This window comes from Oryctolagus cuniculus, chromosome 7, assembly GCF_964237555.1.
Source record: "Oryctolagus cuniculus chromosome 7, mOryCun1.1, whole genome shotgun sequence".
Taxonomy (NCBI): domain Eukaryota; kingdom Metazoa; phylum Chordata; class Mammalia; order Lagomorpha; family Leporidae; genus Oryctolagus; species Oryctolagus cuniculus.
In genome coordinates, this window is record NC_091438.1 from 50,421,746 (window position 1) to 50,449,374 (window position 27,629).

At 39.6% G+C, this 27,629-nt stretch overlaps 1 protein-coding gene across 1 annotated transcript; it reads right to left on the minus strand.

Annotated features, from left to right (window-relative positions):
* Window positions 1-3,044: 3,044 nt before the first annotated feature.
* On the minus strand, window positions 3,045-27,026 carry SEC22B (SEC22 homolog B, vesicle trafficking protein). Its single transcript, XM_002715667.5, has 5 exons — window positions 26,782-27,026; window positions 17,858-17,967; window positions 13,365-13,525; window positions 9,895-10,041; window positions 3,045-5,011 (listed from the first exon to the last, which is right to left on the minus strand). The coding sequence occupies exons 1-5, from the start codon at window positions 26,854-26,856 to the stop codon at window positions 4,857-4,859; spliced, it is 648 nt and encodes a 215-aa protein (XP_002715713.1). The 5' UTR covers window positions 26,857-27,026; the 3' UTR covers window positions 3,045-4,856.
* Window positions 27,027-27,629: the final 603 nt, after the last annotated feature.

Consider the following 27,629-nt stretch of genomic DNA (forward strand, 5'->3'; position numbering starts at 1 on the left):
AGACCAGGAGGAAGCACCTGGCTTCTGGCTTTGGATTGGCGCAGCGCGCCAGCCACAGCGTGCCGGCCACCATTGCGGCCATTTGGGGGGTGAACCAATGGAAAAGGAAGACCTTTCTGTCTCTAACTCTGCCTGTCAAAAAAAAAAAAAAAACAAACAGGTGTATATGGAAATCATCAGTAACTCAGTTAATAGTTGAAGTTTTAAATACAGAAGACAAATCAGAGGACTTTATTTCTTGAAGAATTCTTGCAAAACTGTGAATTTTTTTAGGAATGGATTCCTCGGAGCAAAAACATACCTTTGTTGATTATATGCTGAATAAAATGAAAGAATATAGTATATTATAAAAATCAAAGGTAAGATAAAGGCTTAAAAAGAAACAGTAAATATGGGAGTCAACTGATTTTGAAGCTCACTTATAGAAGCAAATCTGCAGCATTACATAAAAAATAGCAACTAGAGAAATTGAAAAGAAAAACAAAGTGATAAAAATGAGGGGAGTAAAGAGCATGGCAAAAGGACATAAAAATTGGGGTGATTTCTTCTAAAAACACTACTTTGCTAGTGATTCAGGTGTGAAAATGGCTGAATTAACATTGAGATCAAACAAAAAAGGGACAAATAAAATAACAGAGATGTATTTCAAAGCAAGGGTGGGAAAGGGCAACTTTATGATCACTAGAGCAAATCTGCTAAGTGACCTTTGGCAAGCACAGAAAAGTTATAAGGAAGGACTGTAATAATAAATTCCTATTATTTGGTGCTCAGTAAATTAAAGTTGTGAGTGAAAAAAAAAGTCCAGTCAAGACTACTATATGGAAACAAAAATTTCAATTATCTCCTAATTAAAAAAACCATGATTACAGCACTTGCAGTAAACTTTATTAGTTTGTAGAACTGAGTGACTAAATTCCTTAAGATATTGTTGGGTCAAATCTGCCACAGAGTAATGAATTAGAGTAGGGTATGAGATCCTATTTGTTCTTTCTATGTCAAACTATGTCATACATGCTGCAAACTTTTCTTTGGGGTCCTTTACAATACAAACTATTTGGTCCAACCGGTTAATCCACAATTATAGAAGTGGTAACATCTCTATACCCACTGCTATTTGTCTTTTCACTGTGCTGCCTGGAATAAAACCACTAAACCAGACTCAGCCAGTTCTGCTAAATACACTAACCAAAATCTTAACTGCACAGCTACCAGCGTTCAAGCTGTGACAACTCCTAATAAAGTAGAAATTTAATTATATATGCTTCATTAAATCCCTTGTGTACAAAAATGATTACCCACTTTCTTTCCTAACTTACTTTTGTAAGAAGATTTCTTATTGATAAATATAAATAAATAGAAAATACAAAGTTCAAGTTCCTTAAAATATGATTTTTGAGGAACTGGGACCACAATTTTTTTCTTTCTGTAGAACCAGGACCCTGAATGCACTATAAGAAAATGTACTTGAGTTATTTTTGTACACACAATTTTTCAAGAACATATCTCAACCACAAAGTTAGTTCAAACTGTAGAATTCGTCCAATTCACCACAGCTGGACAGTTTCCAAGGCTTCTGGGTACCTACCTTTAAGTTCCACATGCTATACATCTGGGGTTAACTGAGGGCTCATCAACTAGTAGGCCATCAACAGACTGTGATTCTTGAATACCCTGAAACAGTATGTGATACGTGGTATGCACACACAGATGAACATTTTTCTGGGGTAAAGGCATACAGTTTTCAACAGATTTTCAAAGGTTTCTCAAAAAACAAAAAAGCTTAAAAACCACTGCATTTAAAAAGCCAGATGTGTGTACAATATGCTGAATATTTTTCATTTTTATATCTGTGAGATGTCTTAATTGTAACAAGCCATGAAGTTTAGCAGTGTCACAATAAGCAGAAAGGTGACTTGTGTGAGTTGTTCTCCATCTTCACTTCCTGGTTCACATCCTCCTCAACCCACTGAAATCTGGCTTCTGTCCTCAGCTCTCTGGAATTATTTCTGCTGGTCTGATTAAGTTCCTGGCTGCTAAATTCAAAATGCTTTTTTGGTACTTACTTTGACTTCTTGGTGGTATAGTCAGTGATGAAAAGCAGTTTTGTGGAGCCAAATGGTCTGAGACCAAATCTTAGCTCCATCAACTTTCTAGCTTTCTGACTGAGCAAATTACTTTACTCTTCTGTGCCTCAGAGTGCTATCCTTTGTAAAGCTTCTTTACCCATGAAACAGTGTCAACAGTACTTATGTCAAAAAGTTTGCTGTATCAGAGAACTAAGTAAGCTCCCCAAAAAGAAAGGAGTTATGTTGTATGCAACAGGTATTATCTGGTACCTCTGATCACTCCTCTCTTAAACATGAGTTGAAATTTGTTCTATTCTGCCTTTGATGGCTGCTGAGTTTCATCTCCCTACTTCCAAGATTATCGCTTTCTAACGTATCTTATATACTATAGCCAAAATCAGTTGAAGCTATAAATCTGATGCCATCCTGTGCTATAGCAATTAAACAAACTCCTTAGCATGGTACTGAAACCCTTTATGATAGTGTACTAGTCTGGTTCTCCTTCCTCACCTCTCCTCAGTTGCCTGATTATCCTTATGAGTTAAACTGAACCAAAATGTTACATCCCAAAATATGCCTCATTCTCTTTACTCAGGCCTTTGTGTAAGCCACTGAATTCTGCCTGGAATGCTCCTTTTTCCTCCTCTAGAAAGTTTCCTTACTACACTCCTTCCCAAAATAAATTAGGTATCTTTCCTTTATGTGCCTCAAATGACCCCATCTATTTTAGACGCTTATTTGGTTGCTAATATATTCATCTAATCAGATTTCCCACTATCTCCTATTAAGAACAGAAGTGGGAACTGTATTATCACAATCTTATTCTCTCATTTTTCTACTGCTCTGATCTTAACCCATTTTCTGGACTTTTTTTCATCATTTATTCTACTCCTTTGATAGTTAGCCCACTAAGAAACAAATATACCTAAAAAGATACATATACATAAGGAACTAGTTAACACAACTTCACACTTGATGGAACATTCTAGAAGTATTTATTTCATTGCTGATCATTAGGATGCAGCATGCAACTCTCAACAATGAGCTGCTCTCCACTTCTATAGAAGCACCAAATGCTGTGGTACTACTCAGTTTCCAGCCTTTCAAAAAGGTTTTTATAATCAATATCATTACTGAGGAATGAGCCTTCTACAGACTTAAAAGCACTTATTGTCTATAAAAGTTAACTTCGTATTTCATGCATAAAATTCCAATTGGCAGATTAAGGTTCATAATAGAAAGAAAAAAAATTAATTCTGGTTTTGTGAATTATCAGGAATAAAATAAGCATTCTCCTTGCCTTGTGATAAAGAAATAAGAATTTTTTTTCTCTACCAGTAATTAAGACAGTATTTTGATGATTTCTTAGGGTTATAAAATTGCCTGTTGGTTAAAGTTTTTTTCCAAAGATGGTAAGAAATAAGAAGTTGGCTCTTTTTCCTGTATAATTCAAAGGAATATTTGCAGTATGTGCAAGAGTTGTAGGGTGTACTGCAGACCCTTTTGATAATTATTTAAAAGGCCTATTCTCCCTATTTAAAAAATTCCACCTCAGAAGGTAAAAGTAAATTCTCATCATCCCTGAGCAAAAAAGGGAAAAATCATAGGTGCTTTTATTAGTTAACAAGAGCTGCTGTGAATGAGTTATCTTTCCCTAGAACATTCTCAGAGTATGTACATGAACTGCAACAGGAATGATGTGCTCTCAGAGACGTCCTCAGATAAAGGTACTTAGCAGTTCGAGTATTTGATCTTCAAAAAGTTTAGACTTAATTAAGGTATACCTGAATATTTTCTATTTTGAAATTTGAAAATATCCTGAGAGGATGTTGATAAGACATGAAATTACTGGGCACAAGAGAATTTAAAAATTGTTAGCAAATTGTGGCAGGAGGAAAACCAAGAGCAGGGGTAACTGCTGCAGAGGAAGTTGAGTAAAGGAGCAGAATGAAGCTATAGTTATAAGCTATACCTTTCTTCTCACTAAGCCATAGGCCTCTGGCTATGCCATCCTCACTCTTATATTAATAGAAAACCAGATGTTGCAAAATAAAGTAATGTCCCAAGTTAATTTAAGTTTTTGTTTAAGAAGTAAATGAGAGAAAACATTTTAGCTTCTTAATCAAGGAATACTATATTATAATTTCAAGGCTTCTTAATATAATTCACTTAACCCTAGAGCAATTGTGCAATAAGCAAAATATCATAAAAGGAAAACAACAAAGGTTAACTTCCCACAGGGGCCGATAGACAAGATCTGTGCAGCACAGCAATTAACCTTCACATAGTGGAGTCTTGTTCGAAAGGCCTTCCACAGCTCTGATTACTGAAAGTCACAAATGTCACCAACAAAAGGAATGTTGATTAGAGTCAGAAAACTTCCTAAATTAGGGCTGCCTTCTTTGAAGGAAGTTCAGAATGTTGCTAGCACAGGCTGGCTACGCTAAATCTCACTGATGGCTTCATTAGAGAATGAGAATGCCCCAGTCAGTGCTGTTTTAAGAATGAACTGGGAGGGAAAAAACAACATGAAACAACCTACTGTTCCCTAACGTACATGGCTTAGCACCCAGAGAAAGACTCTGCCCCCAAAAGAGACTTTCTACTTAGGGTTAAGCTTCATTAAATGAGGTGTAACCTTTCATTTTCAGGACATGTCTTTTCTTGCAAGGTCTTTTGAGGCAGAAGTTCCACTTGGATTCTAATATACATCCCTGTGAGCTCAGCTTCCTGAAAACACACACCTGCTGGATTCTAGGTTCTCCCTTACCAGTGACTGGATTCACTACTTCACAGCCACCAGAATCGCACATACACTATTAACATGATGAAAAATACAGCTACTGCTGCAAGTTTGGCGTAAGTGGAACGCATGTTCAAGTACTTCGCATCCTGGCGGTATTTCTTCGACAGACTGGACAAATTGTTAGCCTTTGAATCCAATGCTGTCAAAGGGCAAAAAGGAAAACAGTAATTAGTAACTGGAAGTATTCTAACAAAAGCATAAAAGGCTTTAAATGATCATTTTTACTCTAAGGGCTAAGGGTAAGTTTGCATATACTTATTAATTTATGATCCTAAAGCACTGTAAAACATACATTTAAAAATTATCATGTCAAATTGTATCCAATTTCTTGAGGTTGTACAGTGAGGTAGTCAGCAGTGCAGGCTCTGGCCTCAGACTTTCGTTCAAAATCATCTGTACCAACCACATGAAACTGGCCAAGTCATTTAACCTCTGGCCCAGTTTCTTCATCTCCAAAATGGGGATAATAACAGGAACTACATCGTAAGATCACAAGTACATGAGGCTGCCTGTGAAGTTAGCACCATGCCTGCATACAAGAAACGTTTGATAGATACTGGGTCATGTTTTTCTAATTATTATCATCTTCATATTTTAATTTAATCCACATTTTCTCATATTTTGAAAAGTGATAATCTGTGTAAGATAAGACTCAGATAATCAGAAAATACAATTAACCAGTCTGAGTATTAAGCTATATTTCAATGGTGATCACTAAAATTTCCAAGACTCCACAGAAAAAAGACTGTTTGAAGTTAAGACTATCAGAAATTACAATTCAACAGATATAGGAAAGTTGTCACGTAACTAAATTACAATGAGTACTAAAAACCCACCAATTTCTAGTAAATTAAGCTGCTGCTTTTATTTTTTTAATTTATTTGAAAGGCAGAGTTACAGAGAGAAGGAGAGACAAAGAGATCTTCCATACACTGGTTCACTCCACAGATGGCTTCACTAGCCAGAGCTGAGTCAGGCTGCTGCCAGGAGCCAGGAGCTTTATTCAGGTCTCCCACAAAGATAGCAGGGGCCCAAATACTTGGGCCATCCTCCACTGCCCCTCCCAGGCTGTTAGCAGGAAGCTGGATGGCAAGTGGAGCAGCTGGTACACAAACCAGCACCCATATGGGATGCCAGCATCACAGGTGGTGGCTTTACTCACTAAGCCACATTGGCCCCTGTAAATTAAGCTTTTTAGCATTTTCTGCAAAGCTCATTTTCTTTTCTTCAAGGATATTTATGTTACCTTCTTATAATTATTAGCTGAGCTCTTAGAAAAAGTGCCAGATAGAGACAAACTAGATCATATGAAAATACTCAGCATATTTTAATACCAGAACTTCTCATTTTTACATTTTACTCAAACTTCATTTTTTTAAGTTTTCAGAGAACTATTTTGTAATCTGAATTTGTTTGCTCTTCCTTACAGAATGCTCTTGGAATATCTGGAGTTGCTCAATAAACAGTGGTTTTGTTGAGAAATGTGGTATTACTTAATACTACTGACACGTCAGCCACATCTAAATTAACAACTACTTATATGAATAAGAAAAACATCTAGTCATGAAAGAAAACAGGTGAGAGAAATAACCATGATAATGCTTAACAATATTTCTAGCTGGTATACCAGAAAGTATATTGCACTCACTAGGGACTTTTAACTACCGTGTTTACTGCTATATCACAATTGCCTAGAACAGGACCTAGCTTATGGTCAGTGCTGAATGACTCTAAATCTGCTGAGAATAACTGGGCAGAGTAGCAGTTAGTAGGCTATTTGAAATAAGAGACTTCTTCAATATAAGAACCTTTTGAAGTACAAGATACCATAAAGACAAAGCTATTGGGGCCGGTGCCTGGTGTATTGGGTAAAGCAGCTGCCTGTAGTGCTGGCATCCCCTATGGGCACCGGTTTGAGTTCTGGCTGCTCCACTTCTGATCCAGCTCTCTGCTACGGCCTGGCAGAGTAGAAGATGGCCCAAGTCCTTGGGCCCCTGCACCCACCTGGGAGACCCAGAGGAAGCTCCTGGTTCTTGGCTTCGGATCAACTCAGCTCTGGCCATTGTGACCACTTAGGGAGTGTGAACCAGTGGATGGAAGACATCTCTCTTTCTTTCTCTCTCTCTCTCTCCCCCTTTCTCCCTCTCTCTCTGCCTCTGCCTCTCTGTAACTCTGTCTTTCAAATAAATAAATAAATATTTTTTAAAAAAGATAAAGCTATTGCTTAGCGTCAATTAAACAAGTATTTATGGTATAGACACCATGTGAAGAGCTAGAAGATATAATAATGATCATATGTACATGATTCTTGCTTTTGGAGAATTGAGTTTTGTAGAGGTGACACCTTTAAATGAGAAAACAAAACTCACTGCTTCAAAGAAACAGGTTTATTTAGGCAGCCAAAATGGGTATAATCTGATCTTGTTCAAAGAACCTGCAAGGAACTACTCATGGATCTTAAATGCAAAGTTAGACTAGCTCTAAAACTAGAAATTAGAGACAGAAGAAAGATGGATGTTTAGGAAGAAGCTTAAAGAGGAAAAAACATGATTCTGGTAGGCTGATCTCTTCACTGTCCTTCACATGTGTTCTGCTCAGATATGCTTTTTCTTTCACGTAAAATACCACTCTCCATTCCTTCTTGATTTATCTAAATTTAGGAAATGTTTTCTCTTCACTTCAAATTTATCTAATTCCTTTATTTTACACAGCAGCTGTTATACATCCTTTTAAAATTATCATGCAAAAAAGAGAACAGGATTCCAGAGGCCAACAGGTTCTGTGGGTATCAGCAGTGTGACTTTTAGTAAACCATATAAACAGTAAAACTGATTTGATATCACCCAGTTCACATGAGATTACTATAAAGATTTAATTAAGGTAAATGAAAGGTAAGTGCTGGATAATGTTTGTGCCCTTACACTATTAAATACTCTGTGAGAATGTTTCTTTATCTTCCAACCAAAGTAATTTAAGAGTAGAAATGTACTTTTTTTTCAATCAACAAATCAGCTTTGTGACAAACAAAGCACTAGAACAGATTCCTTTACATTGTTGATAAACTGACAAATACATATATTTTAGCTTTAAGAAAAATTCCTATGCTGGTCTATTTTACCCTAGGTAAGAGGTTTATTATGTTGAAAACTTATACAGACTCACTCAAAATTTGCTGTTTAAAGAGAGTGAAGTGATATGTTAGCATAAATGGTGACTACTAACATAAAGCTTAAAGTTTGCAGTTCATCAAATGAGTGGGAGATTTCTTTTTATTTTTTATTTTTTAATTTTTTTTGACAGGCAGAGTGGACAGTGAGAGAGACAGAGAGAAAGGTCTTCCTTTTGCCGTTGGTTCACCCTCCAATGGCCGCCACGGCCGGTGCGCTGCGGCCGGCGCACCGCGCTGATCCGATGGCAGGAGCCAGATACTTATCCTGGTCTCCCATGGGGTGCAGGGCCCAAGCACTTGGGCCATCCTCCACTGCACTCCCTGGCCACAGCAGACAGCTGGTCTGGAAGAGGGGCAACTGGGACAGAATCCGGCGCCCCGACCGGGACTAGAACCCGGTGTGCCGGCACCACAAGGCGGAGGATTAGCCTAGTGAGCTGCGGCGCCGGCATGAGTGGGAGATTCTATCTCTCTTTCTGTCTCTCTGCCTCTCAAATGAATTAAAAATAAAACAAAAAGTTTCTAGTTCATAATAAAGGAAAACCTATTAGCTAATAAATATGTGACCAAGACTGTACTCAAGAAGTACTCATTAAGGAACTTATCTGTAACCATTACTGTGAAGGATACAAAAGAAATATATGAAATGGATATAAAACATATAAATAAAGGCTACCTTTAATGAGCTTACATGTCTACATTAAATACCTAGGTGACATTTAAACATCAAGTAAATTTATACATAAAAACTAATTACCTATAATTTCAAAATTTGTGTAGGTAAAACTACCTAATTTTTACCTAATTTACCTTAAATATATTATCTTCAATTTTTAAATTTTAAAAGATAATTGTAAAATAAAATAAATTTTAAAATCAAAATTTAAAATTGTAAAATGCATATATATAATACATTTATAGATTCATAAAAATATAAAATACATTAATGTATGGAATACATACTGTGATAGATAACATAAACATTCAGTATGTATACTTAGGATGAATTAGGTAAATAAATACACACATAAGCATACAATTATGTGCTAAAAATTAAATACACACATATGCATACAATTATGTGATTAAAAATTATATAACTAATCACTTTAGTATTTTAAAGTACAGAAGAGATCAATGTGATGTAGGCTATAAGAATCAGGGAAGGCTTCTTTGAAAGGCAGATCTTGTCTAGGTCTTAAAGAACAGATCCAGCATGAGGTAAGTACGGACTATTACCGATGTGAGTACGCTGACCTGGCTGAGGTAGAATGTTTGGTAATTATGGAGAATGATGGATGTTTGCCATCTCCTTATTTTCCAGAACATCTTATTCACAGAACACAATGCTTTACACACTATAAGCATATAATAACTAAAGAAATGAATGAAAAGTTGAAAGCATATTGTATATTATCCTGTAATCTCATATTTAGAAGTTTTTCAGCAGACGAATGCTTTCACAAAAATGGCATTTAATAAGGATTGATCTGGCAGTAATAAGCCTCTCAATGAGGGCTACCCAGAAAACCAGTGCAATGTATCTTTGTTAATTTCCTCTCATTCGTCCTTTCATTTCCTATAAACTCTGCAAATGATTCTGTATATAATTTACTTAACTGTGAAAATATCTTGGAAAGAATAATTACTTTTAATATGGCTGGGACTTTATACTATTAATCACGCTATGAGAAAAATAATCAGATTGGAAGCTTTGTAAAAATCTATTTTTTGAGACACGAATTGTTAATAGTCCTACATAGAATCTGACAGCATAAAAGGTATTGCAAAGTGAACTATCCTTGCTCATGGAATAACTACCTCTTTGTAAGATTCATCTTAATCTTAGATACCTGAGAGTGCTTCTCCTCGTTGTAATACTTCTTCAATATTGGCCACCATGATCCTCTGCACATCTTGCAATTCAGTGTTGATGGAGCCTAGGTTTCTCCGAGCACGACTGTCAATGTACAGCTTCTTGGTTTTCTGAATGAAGGTATCTAGATTGATGATGAAAGTTACCATTAACAATTTCTCTCATGTATAGCAAAGTGCTGAAGTAGAGAACTGGATGTTCTGAGTTTATTTCTGGATCTGCCATTGTCTATGGCTAACCAAACTCTGGGAAATATCAAAATCTTGACTTTTTTCCCCCCTTATCATTAAAGATAGGAAGACAGATAGAGGATGTCTTTATGTATTTGTTTATCTGTAAAACACATTGACAGAGAGAGGGAAAAAGAGACAGAGACAGAGACACCTTCTATCTGCTCTTTCAGTCCTCAAAAGCCTGCAACCACTGGACTCAGTCAGACCAAAGCTAAGAGTCCAGAACTCCATCTGGGTCTTGCACACAAGGGCAAGGCTCCAAGTACTTGGGCTATCATCCAGTGCTTTCCCAGGCAGCAGGTAGCTGAATAGGAAGTGAAGCAGCCAGAACTTGAACCAGGCATTCCAATATGGGATGTGGGCATCCCACGTGGTGGCTAAAGCTGTTGCATTGCAACACCTACCTCAAAATCTGGACTTTAACTTCCTCATTTGTACCATGTAAAGATAGAACCAGGTGACCATTCAGAAAAAAATGTCCTTTGGACACTATGAATTCAAAGTATCTGCTATCAGAATTCTCAGAAAAATTAAGACCCATGGGCCCGGCGCTGTGGAACAGCAGGTTAAAGCCCTGGCCTGAAGTGCCGGCATCCCATATGGGTGCCAGTTCTAGTCCGGCTGCTCCTCTTCCGATCCAGATCTCTGGTGTGGCCTAGTATATGTACTGCCGAAGCGAGCACTCTGCTGTGGCCTAGGAAAGCAGTAGAAGATGGCCCAAGTCCTCAGGCCCATGTACCCGCGTGTGAGACCCGGAGGAAGCTCCTGGATCCTGGCTTCGGATCTGCGCAGCTCTGGCCATTGTAGCCATCTGAGGAGTGAACCAGTGGATGGAAGACCTCTCTCTCTGTCATTACCTCTCTCTGTAACTCTGTCTTTCAAATAAATTTAAAAAATCTAAAAAAAGAAAAAGAAAAAATTAAGACCCAATACAGTAAGCCTTTCTTGCAAGCAGAAATTTTCAAACTATATTTGGAGAATACTTAGGGCTTCATTATTTAATTCTACACTTTCCCTGAAAGGTTGCTAACACTCTAGTATTATTTGAACTTAATATGGTAAACGAGTTTATAAGCATCCAAAAAGGTGAGAAGCAGGACAATCATTCGGCCTAGTGGTTAAGATGCCAGTTGGGCCGGCGCTGTGGCTCACTTGGCTAATCCTCCGCCTGCAGCGCTGGCACCCTGAGTTCTAGTCCCGGTTGGGGTGCCGGGTTCTAGTCCCAGATGCTCCTCTTCCAGTCCAGCTCTCTGCTGTGGCCCAGGAGTGCAGTGGAGGATGGCCCAAGTGCTTGGGCCCTGCACCACCATGGGAGACTGGGAGGAAGCACCTGGCTCCTGGCTTCAGACCGGCACAGCACCGGCCGTAGCAGCCATTAGGGGAGTGAACCAACGGAAAGAAGACCTTTCTCTCTGTCTCTCTCTCACTGTCTGTAAGTCTCTCTCTGTCTCTCTCTCTCTAACTCTGCCTGGAAAAAAAAAAAAAATGCCAGTTGGGACACCTGCATTCCATATTGGAATGCTTGGGTTCATTTCCTGGTTTGTTCCCAGGCACATTAGCAGGGAGCAGGACCAGAAGCAGAACAGCCATGACTCAAACCAGCGCCCAAACAGGAATCCGGCACTGCAGGTCATGGCTTAACCCACTGCACGGCAGCGCTGGCCTGGCTGGGCACCTTTTATCCGCCTCTTTAGATCTCCTCTCCACTCTTTTCCACTTTGCTTTCTGGGAAACTGACCTGAATGGGCTCCTCACCCTTAGCCTTCAGTTAGGTTCAGAGACAGTGAGGAAGTCCCAACAGCACGGAAGGAGGAGAGCAGACAGTGAGCTCCTGGCTCCTCCCTAAGAAGTGACTTTGGGCTGGCAAAGCCAAAAGTTACTGCTTCCCTCGAACTGGCCTTCTCTGTAAATTTTCTCCTCCTCAGTTTCTGAATTTGGTTCTTCCCCTTATAACTTCAGGTCTACGGATAATACAACCACAGGTGCATGGTACCTTGGGATTCCCCTACAGCCCATTCTTTTTTTTTTTTTTTTTTTTTTTAATTTGACAGATAGAGCTAGACAGTAAGAGAGAGAGACAGAAAGAAAGGTCTTTCTTCCATTGGTTCATTCCCCAAATGGCCGCCACGGCCGGCACTGCACCGATCCAAAGCCAGGAGCCAGGTGCGGATTAACCAAGTGAGCCACGGTGCCGGCCCTATCCCCTACAGCCCATTCTTATCTCTGTATATAGTTCCCTTATGGTCACTGGCATATACCACTTACAATCTCCCTCGGGCATTTGTCTAATTTTTTTCTTCGCTTTACTGGACTATATTATTACCTAAAAAATAAAATTTGAAAAACTGAACACAATATAAATTAGCACTTGGAAAATTTAGTTATAGAAAACTAGAATACTTTGCTAAATTTTCTCTTTCTGAAAAGCAAATGATCCATATACTAACAAACCTGAAACACGTCAGGGAGTATAACTAATTTCTTTTTTAACTAAAATTTTCTGTGATGTAGCCTGATCCTACTTGTTCTCACTCCCTGTACTTAGTACAGTTAAGACATTTTCTGTGATCTATTGCCATCAGTTACTTGACCCAGGTATTATTGGTGATGAGTCCTTTTTTTTTTCTTGTTAATTTAAAAGGCAGAAGAAACCTAGAGAGAACAACAGACATCACCATCTTCTGGGTTTTGTTTTGTTTTTTTTTTTGAATAGAGGATCTTATTCTACTGTAAAAAGCAAAATATAATTCTTTCTGATTTCTGCATTCTGATCTCCACAAAATGAACCCCAATGTTAATATACAGGGGGGCCGGTGCTGTGCCACAGCTGGTTAATGCCCTCGCCTGCAGTGCCGGTATCCCATATAGGTGCCGGTTCTAGTCCCAGCTGCTCCTCTTCCCATCCAGCTCTCTGCTTTGGCCTGGGAAATCAGTAGAGAATGGTCCAAGTCCTTGGGTCCCTGCAACTGCGTGGGAGACCCGGAAGAAGCTCCTGGTTCCTGGCTTCAGATCAGAGCAGCTCCGGCTGTTGTGGCCATTTGGGGAGTGAACCAGCGGATGGAAGACCTTTCTTTCTGTCTCTCCCTCTCACTGTCTGTAACTCTATCTCTCAAATAAATAAATTTTAAAAAAATGCATCAATATTGTGTTAGTGTAACAAATGGCTTCTTCATATCGTTTGCTTCCTTTTGACAAGTCAGGGTCAAAAACTTACCAAATTCAATAAAGGAGTAAGGTCTAGACACAGTGGGCACCTTCTTCCCATGCTGTTCATCAAATTCTGAGTGCAAATCTTCTAGGTAGGCAAAAGCCAACTTCTTAGGAAAGGCAGCCTCACACAAAACCAAATAACACACTCCCTGTTCAATAATGTAGCTGGAGAAACAAAAAAGAAACACAAAAATCATTTTTAAACAGTAAGTACTTCTAACAGATTGAAACACAATTCAGAACCATGCAAACTTCTGCAACTATATGGTCCAAACCCTGTGATGCTGGCTAAATCACAAAGTCAGTTTCAAACTACAAATCCCTAGAATTAGAAAGCAATATCTTTCCATTATTAGAAGTAAATTCCAAAAGAGCATTTATACATTTTTATCCTAATTATTTGACAAATTTTCAACTCATGTACATCAACACCTAAAAATTTTTTTTTGAAAACTCAGAGTTCTGACTATCTACCCTTTGATTTTGCATTGCAAGCTAGTACATCCATATTTAAACTCCTTCTAGTCACAAGGACAAAAAGAACTGCAAATTTCTGTGGAGGTTAATGTCATATTTACTGGGTACAGAAAACAGCAACTGCAGGACCAAAGATGCATACTAATTTCCAAGGTAGATGAACTCCATGGTCAACTGGAAACTATCTAACAACAGAACTGACTCCTCCTATGACAGTGAGCTCTCTAACATTCTGCAAGAGGCTACTGGATTGCATATCTGAGATATTCTAGAAAACCGTTAGGCTAGTAAGTGATTTTCAAACTTCTTTCTAGCCATAGGACTCTTTCAGTTAAAATTATATTCAGAAGACCAATGTGTACAGCAGATAAAATCTTAAAGGCCCAAAGCATTACAAAGACTTCCACCCTTGCCCTTTCTATGTGGTCCCTGAGGCATTCTAGAACTCCAGAGAGGATAATTTAAAGACTATGATATTATCTGTTGGACATCTTAGTAATACTGCTGTCCTATTGCTTGTGGCCACCTGAATTAACTAGCCTCCTTGCCTTCAATCTTCTATAACATCAGTTTTATTCCCAAAAAGTCAATATGACCATACTGCCATGCTTAAAAATTCTAGGGGTTCCCCACTACCTGTAAAATAAAATCATACTCTTGGTATAGCTATTTATAGCTCTTCAAAACAAGCCACGTTGTCTCATATATCCTTATATAACAAATGGCATGCCATCCTCTAATAAGCTAGGTTCTTTACATCTTTGTGAACTTCTACTCATGTTATTTTTTCCAATTGTAATACTCTTTTATCTATCTAGAGAAATTCTGCTCATTTTCGTATACTTAATTCTACTATAATTTTTTCTGTGAAACTTCTCTGTATTCTCTCTTCCTACTCTTTTCTTCAATCTTAACCCCTACAAAAGGGAATTAATTGCTTTCTTCTCTGTCCTTCTAAAACATTTCATTTATACTGGATTATAGCACCCCTTGCCCTAAGGCATTATAATATATTGGAATTGTGTGCTTCTCTCTGCCAATAAGAAGATACATTCATTAAAAGGTATGGCATTTTGGCCGGCACTGCGGCTCAATAGGCTAATCCTCTGCCTGCAGCGCCGGCACCCAAGGTTCTAGTCCCAGTAGGGGCACTGGATCCTGTCCCGGTTGCCCCTCTTCCAGGCCAACTCTCTGCTGTGGCCAGGGAGTGCAGTGGAGGATGGCCCAAGTGCTTGGGCCCTGCACCTGCATGGGAGACCAGGAGAAGCACCTGGCTCCTGCCTTCGGATCAGCACAGTGCGCTCTGTATGTCTCTCTCTCTCTCACTGTCCACTCTGCCTGTCCAAAAAAAAAAAAAAAACAAAAAAACAAAACAAAACAAAACAAAAAAACAAAAACAAGGTATGGCATTTCAGGCAGGACTTAATACAAGGCCTAGCAAAGAATAAACCTTTAAAAATTCTTGAATGGAAATAAAGCATGTGAGACTACAAAGTCCTAAAGGAAGTAGGCAGAAGAAAATCTCTTCTCAATTCTATGAGGACTTTCCTAGGTTCTTTGTTTCCCAACTCATGGTAGAGATATACAGTTGTCCCTTAGTATGTGTGGGGTCTTGGTTCTAGGAGCCTTGTGGGTACCAAAATCTGCAGATGCTCAAGTCCCTTATAGCAAACAGTGCAGTATCTGCATATACCTTAATGCCCATCTTCTAGCAGACTTTAAAATCATCCCACTATTACCTATAATATATTCACTCACACAATGTAAATGTTATGAAAACAGTTGTTACACTATATTGTTTAGAGAATGACAAGTAAAAAAGCCTGTACACACTCAATACAGACACAAGTATTTTTTTCCAAATATTTTCAATCCACAACTGGCTGGATTTGAGGATGTAGGACCTGCTTCTGATCCAGCTCCCTGCCAATGGCCTGGAAAAAGCAGTGGAAGATAGCCCAAGTGTTTAGGTCTCTGCCACCCTTATGGGGTTCCTGGATGAAGCTCCTGGCTGGCCCAGCCCCAGCCATTGTGGCCAATGTGGCCATTAGAGGATTGAACTAGTGGTTGGAAGATCTTTGTCTCTCCCTCTCTGTGTAGCACTGACTTTAAAATAAATAAATAAATCTTAAAAAAAAAAGTAATGCCCACCATTTTCTTAATCAGTAAGCCAGGGTTCTGTTTTTGTTTTGATATATTTGTGTTTGATAAGTGGAAGTTTCTTGTTTTTTTGTTTTTGTTTTTTTTTTTTGTTTTTTTTTTTTTTTGACAGGCAGAGTGGACAGTGAGAGAGAGAGACAGAGAGAAAGGTCTTCCTTTGCCGTTGGTTCACCCTCCAATGGCCGCCACGGCCGGCGCGCTGCGGCCGGCGCACCGCGCTGATCCGATGGCAGGAGCCAGGAGCCAGGTGCTTTTCCTGGTCTCCCATGGGGTACAGGGCCCAAGCACCTGGGCCATCCTCCACTGCACTCCCTGGCCACAGCAGAGAGCTGGCCTGGAAGAGGGGCAACCGGGGCAGAATCCGGCGCCCCGACCGGGACTAGAACCCGGTGTGCCGGCGCCGCTAGGCGGAGGATTAGCCTAGTGAGCCGCGGCGCCGGCCTCTTGTTTTTTGAAATTAAACACAGTAGGTTCCTCTCTAGCTAAAATAGTAAAGATTATTTAGCTGATCCTTTTGTATTTTCCTGTGATCTTCTTGTACTTTCTCCTTTTCAGTTCTTCTTATTTTGTCAGTTTCAAACTTGACATATACTAAACACTGAATACAGTTATCTGTAGTTAATTTAAAATTCAGTAAAATTCCTTTGACACCTCTCTCAGCTGTACATATTGTTTATATTATCACCGATTGGGATGCTCTTAAATTATCAGTTATTTATTGACTATTCCCTACATATCAGGCAAGATGGTATTATTCATGGATGTGTGAATAGTTCTCATGAAATTCCCAAGATTTTTCCCCCTATTTTATGTATTCTATGGAGGAAAACCGAAACATGAAGCTATGGGAGTTGCTCAAAGTTCTACTATTAGTGAACTTTTTTTTTTTTTTTTGGACAGGCAGAGTTAGACAGTGAGAGAGAGAGAAAAAAAAGGTCTTCCTTTTCCATTGGTTCACCCCCCAAATGGCTGCAACGGCCGGCGCACTGAACCGATATGAAGCCAGGAGCCAGGTTCTTCCTCCTGGTCTCCCATGCGGGTGCAGGGCCCAAGCACTTGGGCCATCTTCCACTGCCTTCCCAGGCCACAGCAGAGAGCTGGACTGGAAGAGGAGCAACCAGGACTAGAACCTGGCACCCCAACCTGGACTAGAACCTGTGGTGCCGGCGCCGCAGGCGGAGGATTAGCCTATTGAGCTGTGGCGCCGGCCAGCATTTTTTTTTTTTAAAGATTTATTTATTTACTTGAAAGTCAGAGTTATACAGAGAGAGAAGGAGAGGCAGAGAGAGAGAGAGAGAGAGAGAGAGAGAGACAGACAGACAGAGAGGCCTTCCATCCGCTGGTTTACTCGCCAAATGGCTGCAACGCCAGAGCTGCGCAGATCTGAAGCCAGGAGCCAGGAGCTTCTTCCTGGTCTCCCATGTGGTGGCAGGGGCCCAAGGATTTGGGCCATCTTCTACTGCTTTCCCAGGCCATAGCAGAGAGAGGATTGGAAATAGAGCAGCCGGGACTTGACCAGCACCCGAAGATGCCAGCACTGCAGGTGGCAGCTTTACCTGCTACGCCACAGCTTCGGCCCCTGTTAGTAAACATTAGAGCAGGAATACTAACCTACATGTTTCTGATTCTAAGGTAGTCATAAAGCAAGAAGTTATTATTACATGAGAGGAACAACACTCATAACTTATGATCGGCCTTCTGAATAAACAAGCTGAGATTTCATTTTGCAGAATTAAAGCCAGAAAAGTTGCTTCCATGAAGAGACTGTATTTTTAAAACTTTTCAAACAATTGTTACCATTCTCATCAGGTGTTACCCTACATACTTACGTGACCAAAAAGAAATCAGGAATATACTCACTGAAAAGTCATGGCTCCTGCTTCCAAAGTACACCTCGTAGGGGACTGTTCATTCAGCTTTCTGAAGAGCTGCTTAGCCTGACTCTGGTACTGTTGAAGGTCCCGGCCAGACTGAAAGAAGATGACACCTCCATTTAAACATTTTGCACACACAAAAACGCGTGTTAATAAGGAGCATCATGACATTATGAGACACTTTGTAAATCAGGTCCTTTGTTTTAATGAAAAAAAAAAAAGGCATATTTTTAGAAGGAAGTCCTGGGGCCGGTGCTGTGGTGCAGCGGGTTAAGGCCCTGGCCTGAAGCGCCAGCATCCTATATGGGCGCCAGTTTGAGTCCTGGCTGCTCCTCTTCTGATCCAGCTCTCTGCTATGGCCTGAGAAATCAGTGGAAGATGGCCCAAGTCCTTGGGCCCCTGCACCCGCGTGGGAGACCCGGAGGAAGCTCCTGGCTCCTGGCTCCGGATCGGTGCAGCTCCGACCGTTGCGGCCATCTGGGGAGTGAACCATTGGATGGAAGACCTCTCTCTCTCTCTCTGCCTCTCCTCTCTCTGTGTAACGCTTTCAAATAAATAAATAAATCTTTAAAAAGAAAAAAGAAGGAAGTCCTAACTCTTAGTTCTCTTTTTTTTTTTTTTTAAGATTTATTCATTTACTTGAAAGTCACAGTTACACAGAGAGAGAAGGAGAAGCAGAGAGAGAGAGAGGAAGGGAGAGAGAGAGGTCTTCCATCCACTGGTTCACTCTCCAGTTGGCTGCAATGGCAGGAGCTACGCTGATCCAAAGCAAGGAACCAGGAGCCTTCTCTGGGTCTCCCACGCAGGTGCAGGGGTCCAAGGACTTGGGCCATCCTCCACTGCTTTCCTAGGCCACAGCAGAGAGCCGGACTGGAAGTAGAACAGCTGGGACTAGAACCGGCGCCCATATGGGATGCCGGCACTACAGGCACTAGCCCCCTAACTCCTAGTTCTTAAAGATGACATTACTTACTAACTAGGAAGCAAAAGTGTATACTTAGCTACATTTAAGGAACTCTCTTTCAATCCAGTGTTCTGTGCATTATTAGGTCAGTATCCTCCTCCTAACCCACTTCACTTGCACAATTGTTAGCAAAGATTTGCACAGTATGTGCTGTACTCAGGAAAAAAACCCTGTCAATAATAAAGTGATGAATCTCATTTTTAGACTGGGATATCAAGCAGAATATTCCACAAAGTATTACATTACTGAACATTTAGGCAAAACTAAATGTGTATACCCATGATTGCAAGTTACATGAACACTATGACTGCAACCAGGTAAAAAGGAGTAAGAACAAAGATGGGAAAAAGCAAATATCCTTTTCTGTATAAATTTATTTGGTTCCCAAGTTTGGACAGCAAAATTATGACTACTGAAGGATATGTACAAACAAAAGTGAAAATAATAACATTATAGAAATTTTCCTGGATAATTTCTAAATACTTTTAACAATTAAAAAATACATAAAAGGAAAAAAAGTCTCTTGAAGAAACAGTGGTATCTCACTAGCTGACCAGATACAAAGAAGAAAAGAGGTGCATAAAGATGGGAAGGAAACACTTACATCCACTGCTTATTCACCCACTTAGTGGGAAGGAGAGACCTTCTGCCAGCTGTACTCTGAATGCTTCTGTCCCACTCCCCCATTCCCATATTGAAATCTTTTACAGTCACTATACATTGTCTTTATTACTGTAATCAAAGTGTTCTCCAGGTTTTGAACATCATTCTTACTTTTCTAATTTCAGAGTAAGCTTACAAATGAGTATTTATGGAGTATAGTGTGACACTTCAATACAGGTATACAATGTTTAATGATCAGACCAAAGCAACTAGCCTACCAGCTCAGACATTTATCATTTATTTGTGTCAGAAATATTCAAAATCCTCTCTATGAGCTATTCTGAAATATTCAATTAAGAGCTGTCAACCAGAGATATTCTACTCTGCTGCAGAACATATTAGAAGCTATTTCTTCCATCCAATAGCATCTTTTGTATTTTTATTTTTTAAGATTTATTTACTTATTTGAAAGGCAGAACTACAGAGAGGCAGAGAGAGAGGTCTTCCATCCACTGGTTCACTCCCTAGATGGTCACAATGGCCATAATTGCACTGATCTGAAGCCAGGAACCTCTTCTGGGTCTCCCATGTAGGTGCAGGGGCTAAAGGACTTGGGCCATCTACTGCTTTCCCAGGCCGAAGCCTGCTGGTTCAGGTAGCATTATTATTACTGAGAACATACACTGACACAATCTTTGGTTAAATAATAATTTGCATATATTCATATAATGGAATATTATGAAACAATTAAAAATGTGTAGGGGTTTGGCCTATTGGTTAAGGCACTTGCATCCCATATCACAGTGCCTGGATAGAGTCCTGGCTCTACTCTCAATTTCAATTTCCTGCTAATGAGTACCATGGGAAGCAACATGGGAAGGTTATGGTTTAAATAGTTGGTTCCCTGCTACTCATGTGGGAGATCCGGATTGAGCTTCCCATTTTAAAGTTTTGGCCCTGGACTCAACCCAGATGTTGTGGAAAGTTCAGGAATGAATCAGCAGCTCTATTCGCTCTCAAATTTTTTCATGTATAATATTTAATGATATGAAAAAATATTCATTATATACTGCTAAGTGAAAAATTAGGTGTATAGTCTTACAATATTTTTATTTAATTTTATATAAGCATAAACACTAAGTTTTTGAGTAGAGATTACACATAATGGTTACCACTAAGATTTTCATCCATTTGCTTGTATTTACTGAACTTTCTATGATAAGCCTGGATTACCTTTGTAACAGTAAACATTATTCATTCATTCATTCCTTTTTTTGCATATTTGTACCCTGAGTATTATGTGCCATTTTGGTGAACTTTAAGAAAATTTCTGTGGGCCAGCACCATGGCTCAATAGGCTAATCCTCTGCCTGCGGCGCCGGCACTCAGGGTTCTAGTCCCAGTTGGGGCGCTAGATTCTGTCCCGGTTGCCCCTCTTCCAGGCCAGCTCTCTGCTGTGGCCAGGGAGTGCAGTGGAGGATGGCCCAAGTGCTTGGGCCCTGCACCCCATGGGAGACCAGGAGAAGCACCTGGCTCCTGCCTTCGGATCAGCGCGGTGCACCGGCCGCAGTGCACCAGTTGCGGCGGCCATTGGAGGGTGAACCAATGGTAAAGGAAGACCTTTCTCTCTGTCTCTCTCACTGTCCACTCTGCCTGTCAAAAAAAAAAAAAATTTCTGTGAACTTTAAGAAAATCAAGATAAAACGAGAAAAAGTTCTTCAGAAATGGGCAAATTAAATTACTAAGTAGTCACTTTCTACCAGGTAACATTCTAAACATTTCATGTAATTTAACTTGTTTAATCTTCACAATTATCCTGTCGAGTGATTAGAATCATTATACCAATTTTATATTTGAGTTGCCAAACTTGTCCAAGGACCCCAGACTCATAAAGAGAGAGGCCAGGATTTGAACCTAGGCTGTCTGGTTCTGGAGCCCATTCCTACCACTTCTACAAGGGTATCTCCAAAAGCTCATGGAAGAATTGAATTAAAAAATAAGCTTAGGGGCCGGTGCTATGGTGCAGTAGGTTAATCCTTGCCTGCGGCACTGGCATCCCATATGGGCGCCGGTTGGAGTCCCGGCTGCTCCTCTTCCCGTTCAGCTCTCTGCTTTGGCCTGGGAAAGCAGTAGAGGATGGCCCAGGCCCTTGGGCCCCTGCACCTGTGTAGGAGACCAGGAGAGGCTCCTGGCTTCGGATTGGTGCAGCTCTGGCCGTTGTGGCCATTTGGGGAATGAACCAGTGGATGGAAGACCTTTCTCTCTGTCTCTCCCTCTCACTGTCTGTAACTCTACCTCTCAATAAATAAATAAATAAATAAAACTAACTTATTTTGGTGTAAAAATTTTGAAATCCATATTTTGTTTTCATAATATTCAGTGTCCAAGAACTTTTTGAAGAACCCTCTATGCATGGATTTCAAATTTTTTGTACCAAAATAAGCTTATCTTTTAATTTCATTTTTCCACTAATTTTTAAGCACCTTGTATAATTAAAATGGTTTCAACAGTAGAGCCATATTCTAGCTGATGTCTTACTATTTAACATTAAATCTGATTCACAGGAAGAGGTGAAAAAACCATGAGGTAGCTCTCATCTAGACCTCATAAAACAGTGTAATCACTGCTCTAATCACTGACCTTTTAAAAGCAAAATCACAAAGGACCCATTGTGAGCCAGTCTACCAAAAAAAATTTCGATGTCCTGATTTTGTGTTCTATCTAGGGCATGCTAATGAACTTTGTATAAGTATAGTAAGATATATCTGTTAGTAATCCAATAGTGAAGTAGATGAGAATATATGGACAAACTGTGAAACAGATTTGAGGATATACAATACCATATTTAGGATTTGGCCCTATATATTACAAAAGGAACAAAGTAGTAATTTTCCATACAACCATGATATTTTTTATTGCTGTCACCTGTGACTGCTGAATAACTAGTTGTATCAAAAAGCATCTTTCATGTACTTTTCTCTGAAGGGAGGAGAGAACTTCCATTTTGCTTATGGCCTTGTCTAAATATTGACAGAGTTTGGATTCAAAAGGCTTCCATAGCCTAGGCAGCTCATGTTAAGAACCTCGGGTGGTCACTGACGTCATACTTAAGAGTGTTAACTGTTAAATTAACAACAGGAGTCACTGCACTAATTCCCCATGCGGGACCTCTGTCCTCAATGAGTTGTATTTTGAAAGTTAACTGTAAAACTAATTTTCAACCAGTTTTGTTTGTTTGTTTGTTTGGTGTGTGTGTTTATGTGTGCAACCTGTTGATATAGCGTTGATCTTCTATGTAGAAAGTTAATTGAAAATGAATCTTAATGGAGAATGAGACTGGGAAGGGGAGGGGGAGAGGGAAGAGGAGAAGTGGAAGTGTGGGTGGGAGTGCAGGTATGGTGGGAAGAATAACTATATTCCTAAAGTTGTACTTACAAAATCTGTATTTCTTAAAAAAATAAAATTATTAATTTAAAGAAAAAAAAAGCAGAGCTGCCAGGACTTGAACTGGTACTCTGGTAAACGATGCCAGTATAGCTTCTGGCAGCTTAACCTGCTGCACCATGATGCTGGCCTCAATTTTAATACATTTAATTGCTTACTAGCTATATATTAATTGCTTACTAGCTATATATATATCATTAAAAAGTAGTTAATCCATTTTGAGCCAAATTCCTCAGGTTGTTCTTATTTTGAGATTAGGGAAGTCTTTATTCCCCTCAGTTCAGCAGGTATTCATTGATCATTCAAATGTCCCATTATTCCAGATTATTAAAATAAGCAACCATTTTGGTTTTATATGGCAACAGAACTGCAAGAAAAAAATCTCTTATTTCACTCAACTGAAAAAGCACTACAGATACTTTTCATTGACTTCTCTGTACTTTTCTTAAGACATTTCTATCTAAAACAATACTTGGAAAAGGATGCTGGAAATAGATGCAGGAAAAAAGGCTAACATATCTTCAGTTCCATACATTAACCAATGGCCTTGCTTTCAGCTAATATCTGCCAGCCTTACTGGAACCTTGATAGCAATGACAAATAGTCAGTGGTACGCCTCAGATTCACTGCAGTCAGCTATGTAAACTCCATGATGATGATGGATAATGAAAGAGGCAGTGGTGATAACAAACCGGAGGCAGCCAGTCTACAGGAGCCTTCAATAGATGTGACATCCCTCTATAAAGCAGAAAATGTGCTGGTTTCATTTGACATCTACTTCAGAAGATGGCAAAATTTTAGCAATTTCTTACATAGGAATTTTTTAAACTTTTATTTACTTGAAAGGAACAGAGAGAGGGGGAGAGGGAGAGATCTTCCATCCACTGGTTTACTCCCCAGTAACTATCTCTGGCTTAGACCCAAGCCAGGTGATCAGAACTCAGTCTGGGTCTCCCACATGAGTGGCAGGGACCAAAGTACTTGAGCCATCACCTTGCTTCCTCCCAGAGTGTACATTAGCAGGAAGCTAGAATCGAAAGTAAAGCCAGGCGCTCCAGAACGGGACGTGGGTGTCCCTGGCTACATGTTAACTGCTGCACCAAATGCCTATCCCTCACATGGAATCTTAAGTAAAAATTGTCTTCATTTGATACCAAAAAAAAAAAAAAAAAAAAGAAAAAGAAAAGAAGAAAAGCATTCAGCTTTGTAAGAATGTTTAGCTAAGCTCTTATCATTTTTAAATCTCTATGGAACTCAGCTGGTTGAAGGCCAATAAGACCAAGAACCATTTTCCTCTAAAAGCAATTACAGTAAATTGACTAATCAGCATAAATGTGGCACAGAGCGAACACTGTATACAATATTCAGACTATATTTCAAGAATTTTACTATTATAGTATCTGACTATTCATTTCCAGTACCAAGGCACCCTGTACAGGGACTAGTAAATAGCTGAAAAATGGTATCTGTTATTAGGAAAATAACTCAATAATTAAGGCACTTTGTCTCTCCCTCCTACTGTCATTCTGCCTTTCAAGTAGACTAAATAACATTAAAAAAAAAAAGCAGTGGTTCTCAACATGTAAGTGATTCTGCCCCCAGGAGACGTTTGGCAACGTTTGGAAAATATGTTTGGCTGTCACACAACAGAGGCAGAGAAGGTGGTGGTGCTTTCTGCATCCAGCAGGTAGAAGCCAGGGATACTGCAGTCATCCTACAATGCACAATATGGCCCCTCACAACGAAGGATTATCAGTCCTAAATGTTAATAGTGCTGGAGTGTTAAAAGCAATGATGAGAAATTTATTATGCTATATATTTTTCTAGCCTATCCTAAGTCTCAGAGCTTCTTTAATATAAAAGGGAATAATAATGGTACCCATATTAATATGGCTGGCCTGAAGATCGAATGAGATACTGCACTTAAGAGACTTAACACAGTGCTTGCTATGTGGTAGGCATTCTATAAATGTTTTGTGTACTATTATAACAGTAAAATTAAATCTAGGAGTCATATATTTGCAGATATTCAAAGGTTAGAAAATATTTTATTTTTCAAAGTCCAAATTACTAAGGGAAAACACTTTGAAATTATAATCACAGAAAATTTTTGGTTAAATCGCTTCCCTTATCAATTCAAATAACCCATTTTGGTAGGCTGATTCCAAACCAATACCAAACTCAGAATGAGGCAAAACAAAAACAACTAATTTTTCAATAAAGCACCAACACAGAATGGGCTCGCTAACAAGTAAACTTTAAAATCCACTTTATATTCTTTGCTCACTTTGGAGTTCAATAAAGTAGTCAGAAAACTAGCAGATTCTGCCCCTCTTTAACCCACTGTCATCCCTTGTGGGAAAATTATTTTGCAGCCAAACTACATATCTATCCTTCAAGGAAATCTCCCCACACTATCTCCCTTGTTATCATGTTCCCAGGCTCAATAAAGCAGTTACACTCCTTTTGCAGACTGGCCTAAGAAAATTCTTAACAAATTTGAAAAAAGAAAAACATTTCACAATCAAACATTGGGGTATATTTTTCAGGTTTTTCAGTGATCAGACTTTGTGTTCTGTACGAACAGAATTTACTATACTTACCATAACCTGTAACTTTACCTTCTGTATTACTGCTCCCCTAAAAGTTAAGCATACTTCAAAATCAAACCTAAAAAGGAATATAACCAAATAGAAGAGTTCCAGTTTCTTACTATTTGATCCTGCTACCAGTTAGCTTACATGTCACTTTTTTCTGGCAAGTCTACCAAAACTGACTTGGATACCTTTCCATGCTCAAATACAGAATCCTCTTTCTCTTCCACAGCAATTATATTACAATTGTTTTTGTTGTTTATCTGACTTTTCCACTAGAATGTAAGTTCTATGAAAGCAGAGACTGTGCCCTCTACTGCCCTACATTAATACCATCCCTGCACTTCCAATGTGCTCAGTAAGTTTGTTTTGTTTTGCATAAACATATGAATGAAAAGTCCAGAGTAGGAATGTAAAAAAAAATTTTTTGTAGAACTCATCTTTTTTAAGCCTCAAGGTTTTAAAGAACTACATAGGCTGTTTGAGAAAGTAACACAAAATTGATCACTTTGACAAAGTTACATAAATTCCACTCTCAGCCTTCCTTCCTCAGGGACCTCTCAAATTTTCTCCAGAAACTCCCCTTGATTTTCAAGGTGGCTGAGGTTGTTATTTTTTAATCAATTCAATACATTTTTTAACAACTTGTAGCACAAGGCTGTAAAAGTTGTAAAAGCTCTGGAGAACACAAAGATGATTAAGATCTGTCGTTTGCCTGCTAAGACACTCATTTTATCGAATGACAAAGAAAAAAAAAATAAGGTAGAAGCATTACACGAATTTGGTACAGCTGATTGAGGACTGGGCATAACTTTGGGGAAAAAAACGTACTGTACTGAACTTTAACATGTGCTTATAAGTGGCAACATTACTGCACCCTCTTTCAAAAGATGTCAGTAAGTTAGGTCAAGAATCAGGTGTTACAGAAAAAAAGGAGTTGAAGAATTCAGCAAGGGATTTTCCTCAGAATTTGTTGGTCAGCAGCCTTATTAGGAGGAAACTGTAAGCACTAAATTTTAACAAGGTCCCAAGAGTCAAAACCCTGGGTGATTGATAACCAGCCAAACCTATTCCTTCTCCAGGCGTTCTTCTAAAGAAAACACAAGTAACACAAAAATCGCCTTCAGAAAAGACTTCCGCCCACAGGTAGTCTCCCCGCTACCAAAAGATAAAGGAGCACTCAGGAGGCGTTGGGAGTGCCTGGGGTGGGGGGGTCCCAAGGCTCTGCGGCGTCCTAGGAAGGATTCGGTGCTCAGGGCAAAGCGCGCTCGCTTGGGGTCCTGGGGTCTAATAGCAGCAGCTCACCTGTTCGTCCTCCTGCATGGAGGCAGCCAGCGGGAGCCCGTCCGCCACTCGGGCGATCATCGTTAGCAACACCATCTTCACAGGCTACTGGGACCCAAAATTGGCCCGGGCAGCCGTAAGCGTCGTCTTCCCTGCCTCTGCCGCCTCAACAGTTACACCTCCTCCTCAGTAGCCTAAAACCCAGCTGCTTGCGTCTCCGCTTCCCGCTGAGGTGGCCGGAAACAGCTCAAGAAATTTCCACTACCGGTCCCCTGAAATGACTTCCTACCGAGAAACACGACTACTGGAACACTAGTTCCGGAGTCTTTCTTTCCACCTAGAGAAACTTCTGAGGTCTTGCCCACTTTTATGGATTTCGAGCTTGGAAGAAGTCTTACCTTTTTTGGGGGGGAAGTGAGGGGTGGTGATGGTGGTGGTGGTGGCATCCAAATTGAAAAAAATTTTTCTAGTTCGTGACAGTTTAAATTTTGAGGGAGGACAGAAAAGGACGATGGGAGTTAATGGGTACTCAGATCAATGGCCTGTGAAAAAATTGAAAATCAGTCTGTATATTTTCATATGTAGTTTTTCTATTTTACAGGAAATTTTATATTATAAACAAACTTTCTACATTTGTATATTTCCAGACATAAGTTTTTTCTCTCTTTCTCTCGGCTGTTTATTTATACAATATTCCTGGATCTTTACACAGTTTCTGGTAAGAGATTGATAAATATTTACTGCATATCAGTTGGGATCTCTACTACATCTATCATGAAAAGTAGCTGGGTAGACTTCATATAACCTCTAGTGGGCATTCAGCCTCCTTCTGGAGCAGCCTCTACAGCACAATTAGACTTAAGGGTTCA

Excerpts from the sequence above, each read along its gene's own strand:
- SEC22B (XM_002715667.5), bottom strand. The coding sequence starts at position 26,856 with ATGGTGTTGCTAACGATGATCGCCCGAGTGGCGGACGGGCTCCCGCTG. Across the intron at positions 10,042-13,364 it reads TTACTCCTTTATTGAATTTG|ATACCTTCATTCAGAAAACC; the intron begins GTAAGTTTTTGA and ends TCATCAATCTAG. Across the intron at positions 5,012-9,894 it reads ACGAGGAGAAGCACTCTCAG|CATTGGATTCAAAGGCTAAC; the intron begins GTATCTAAGATT and ends GCCCTTTGACAG.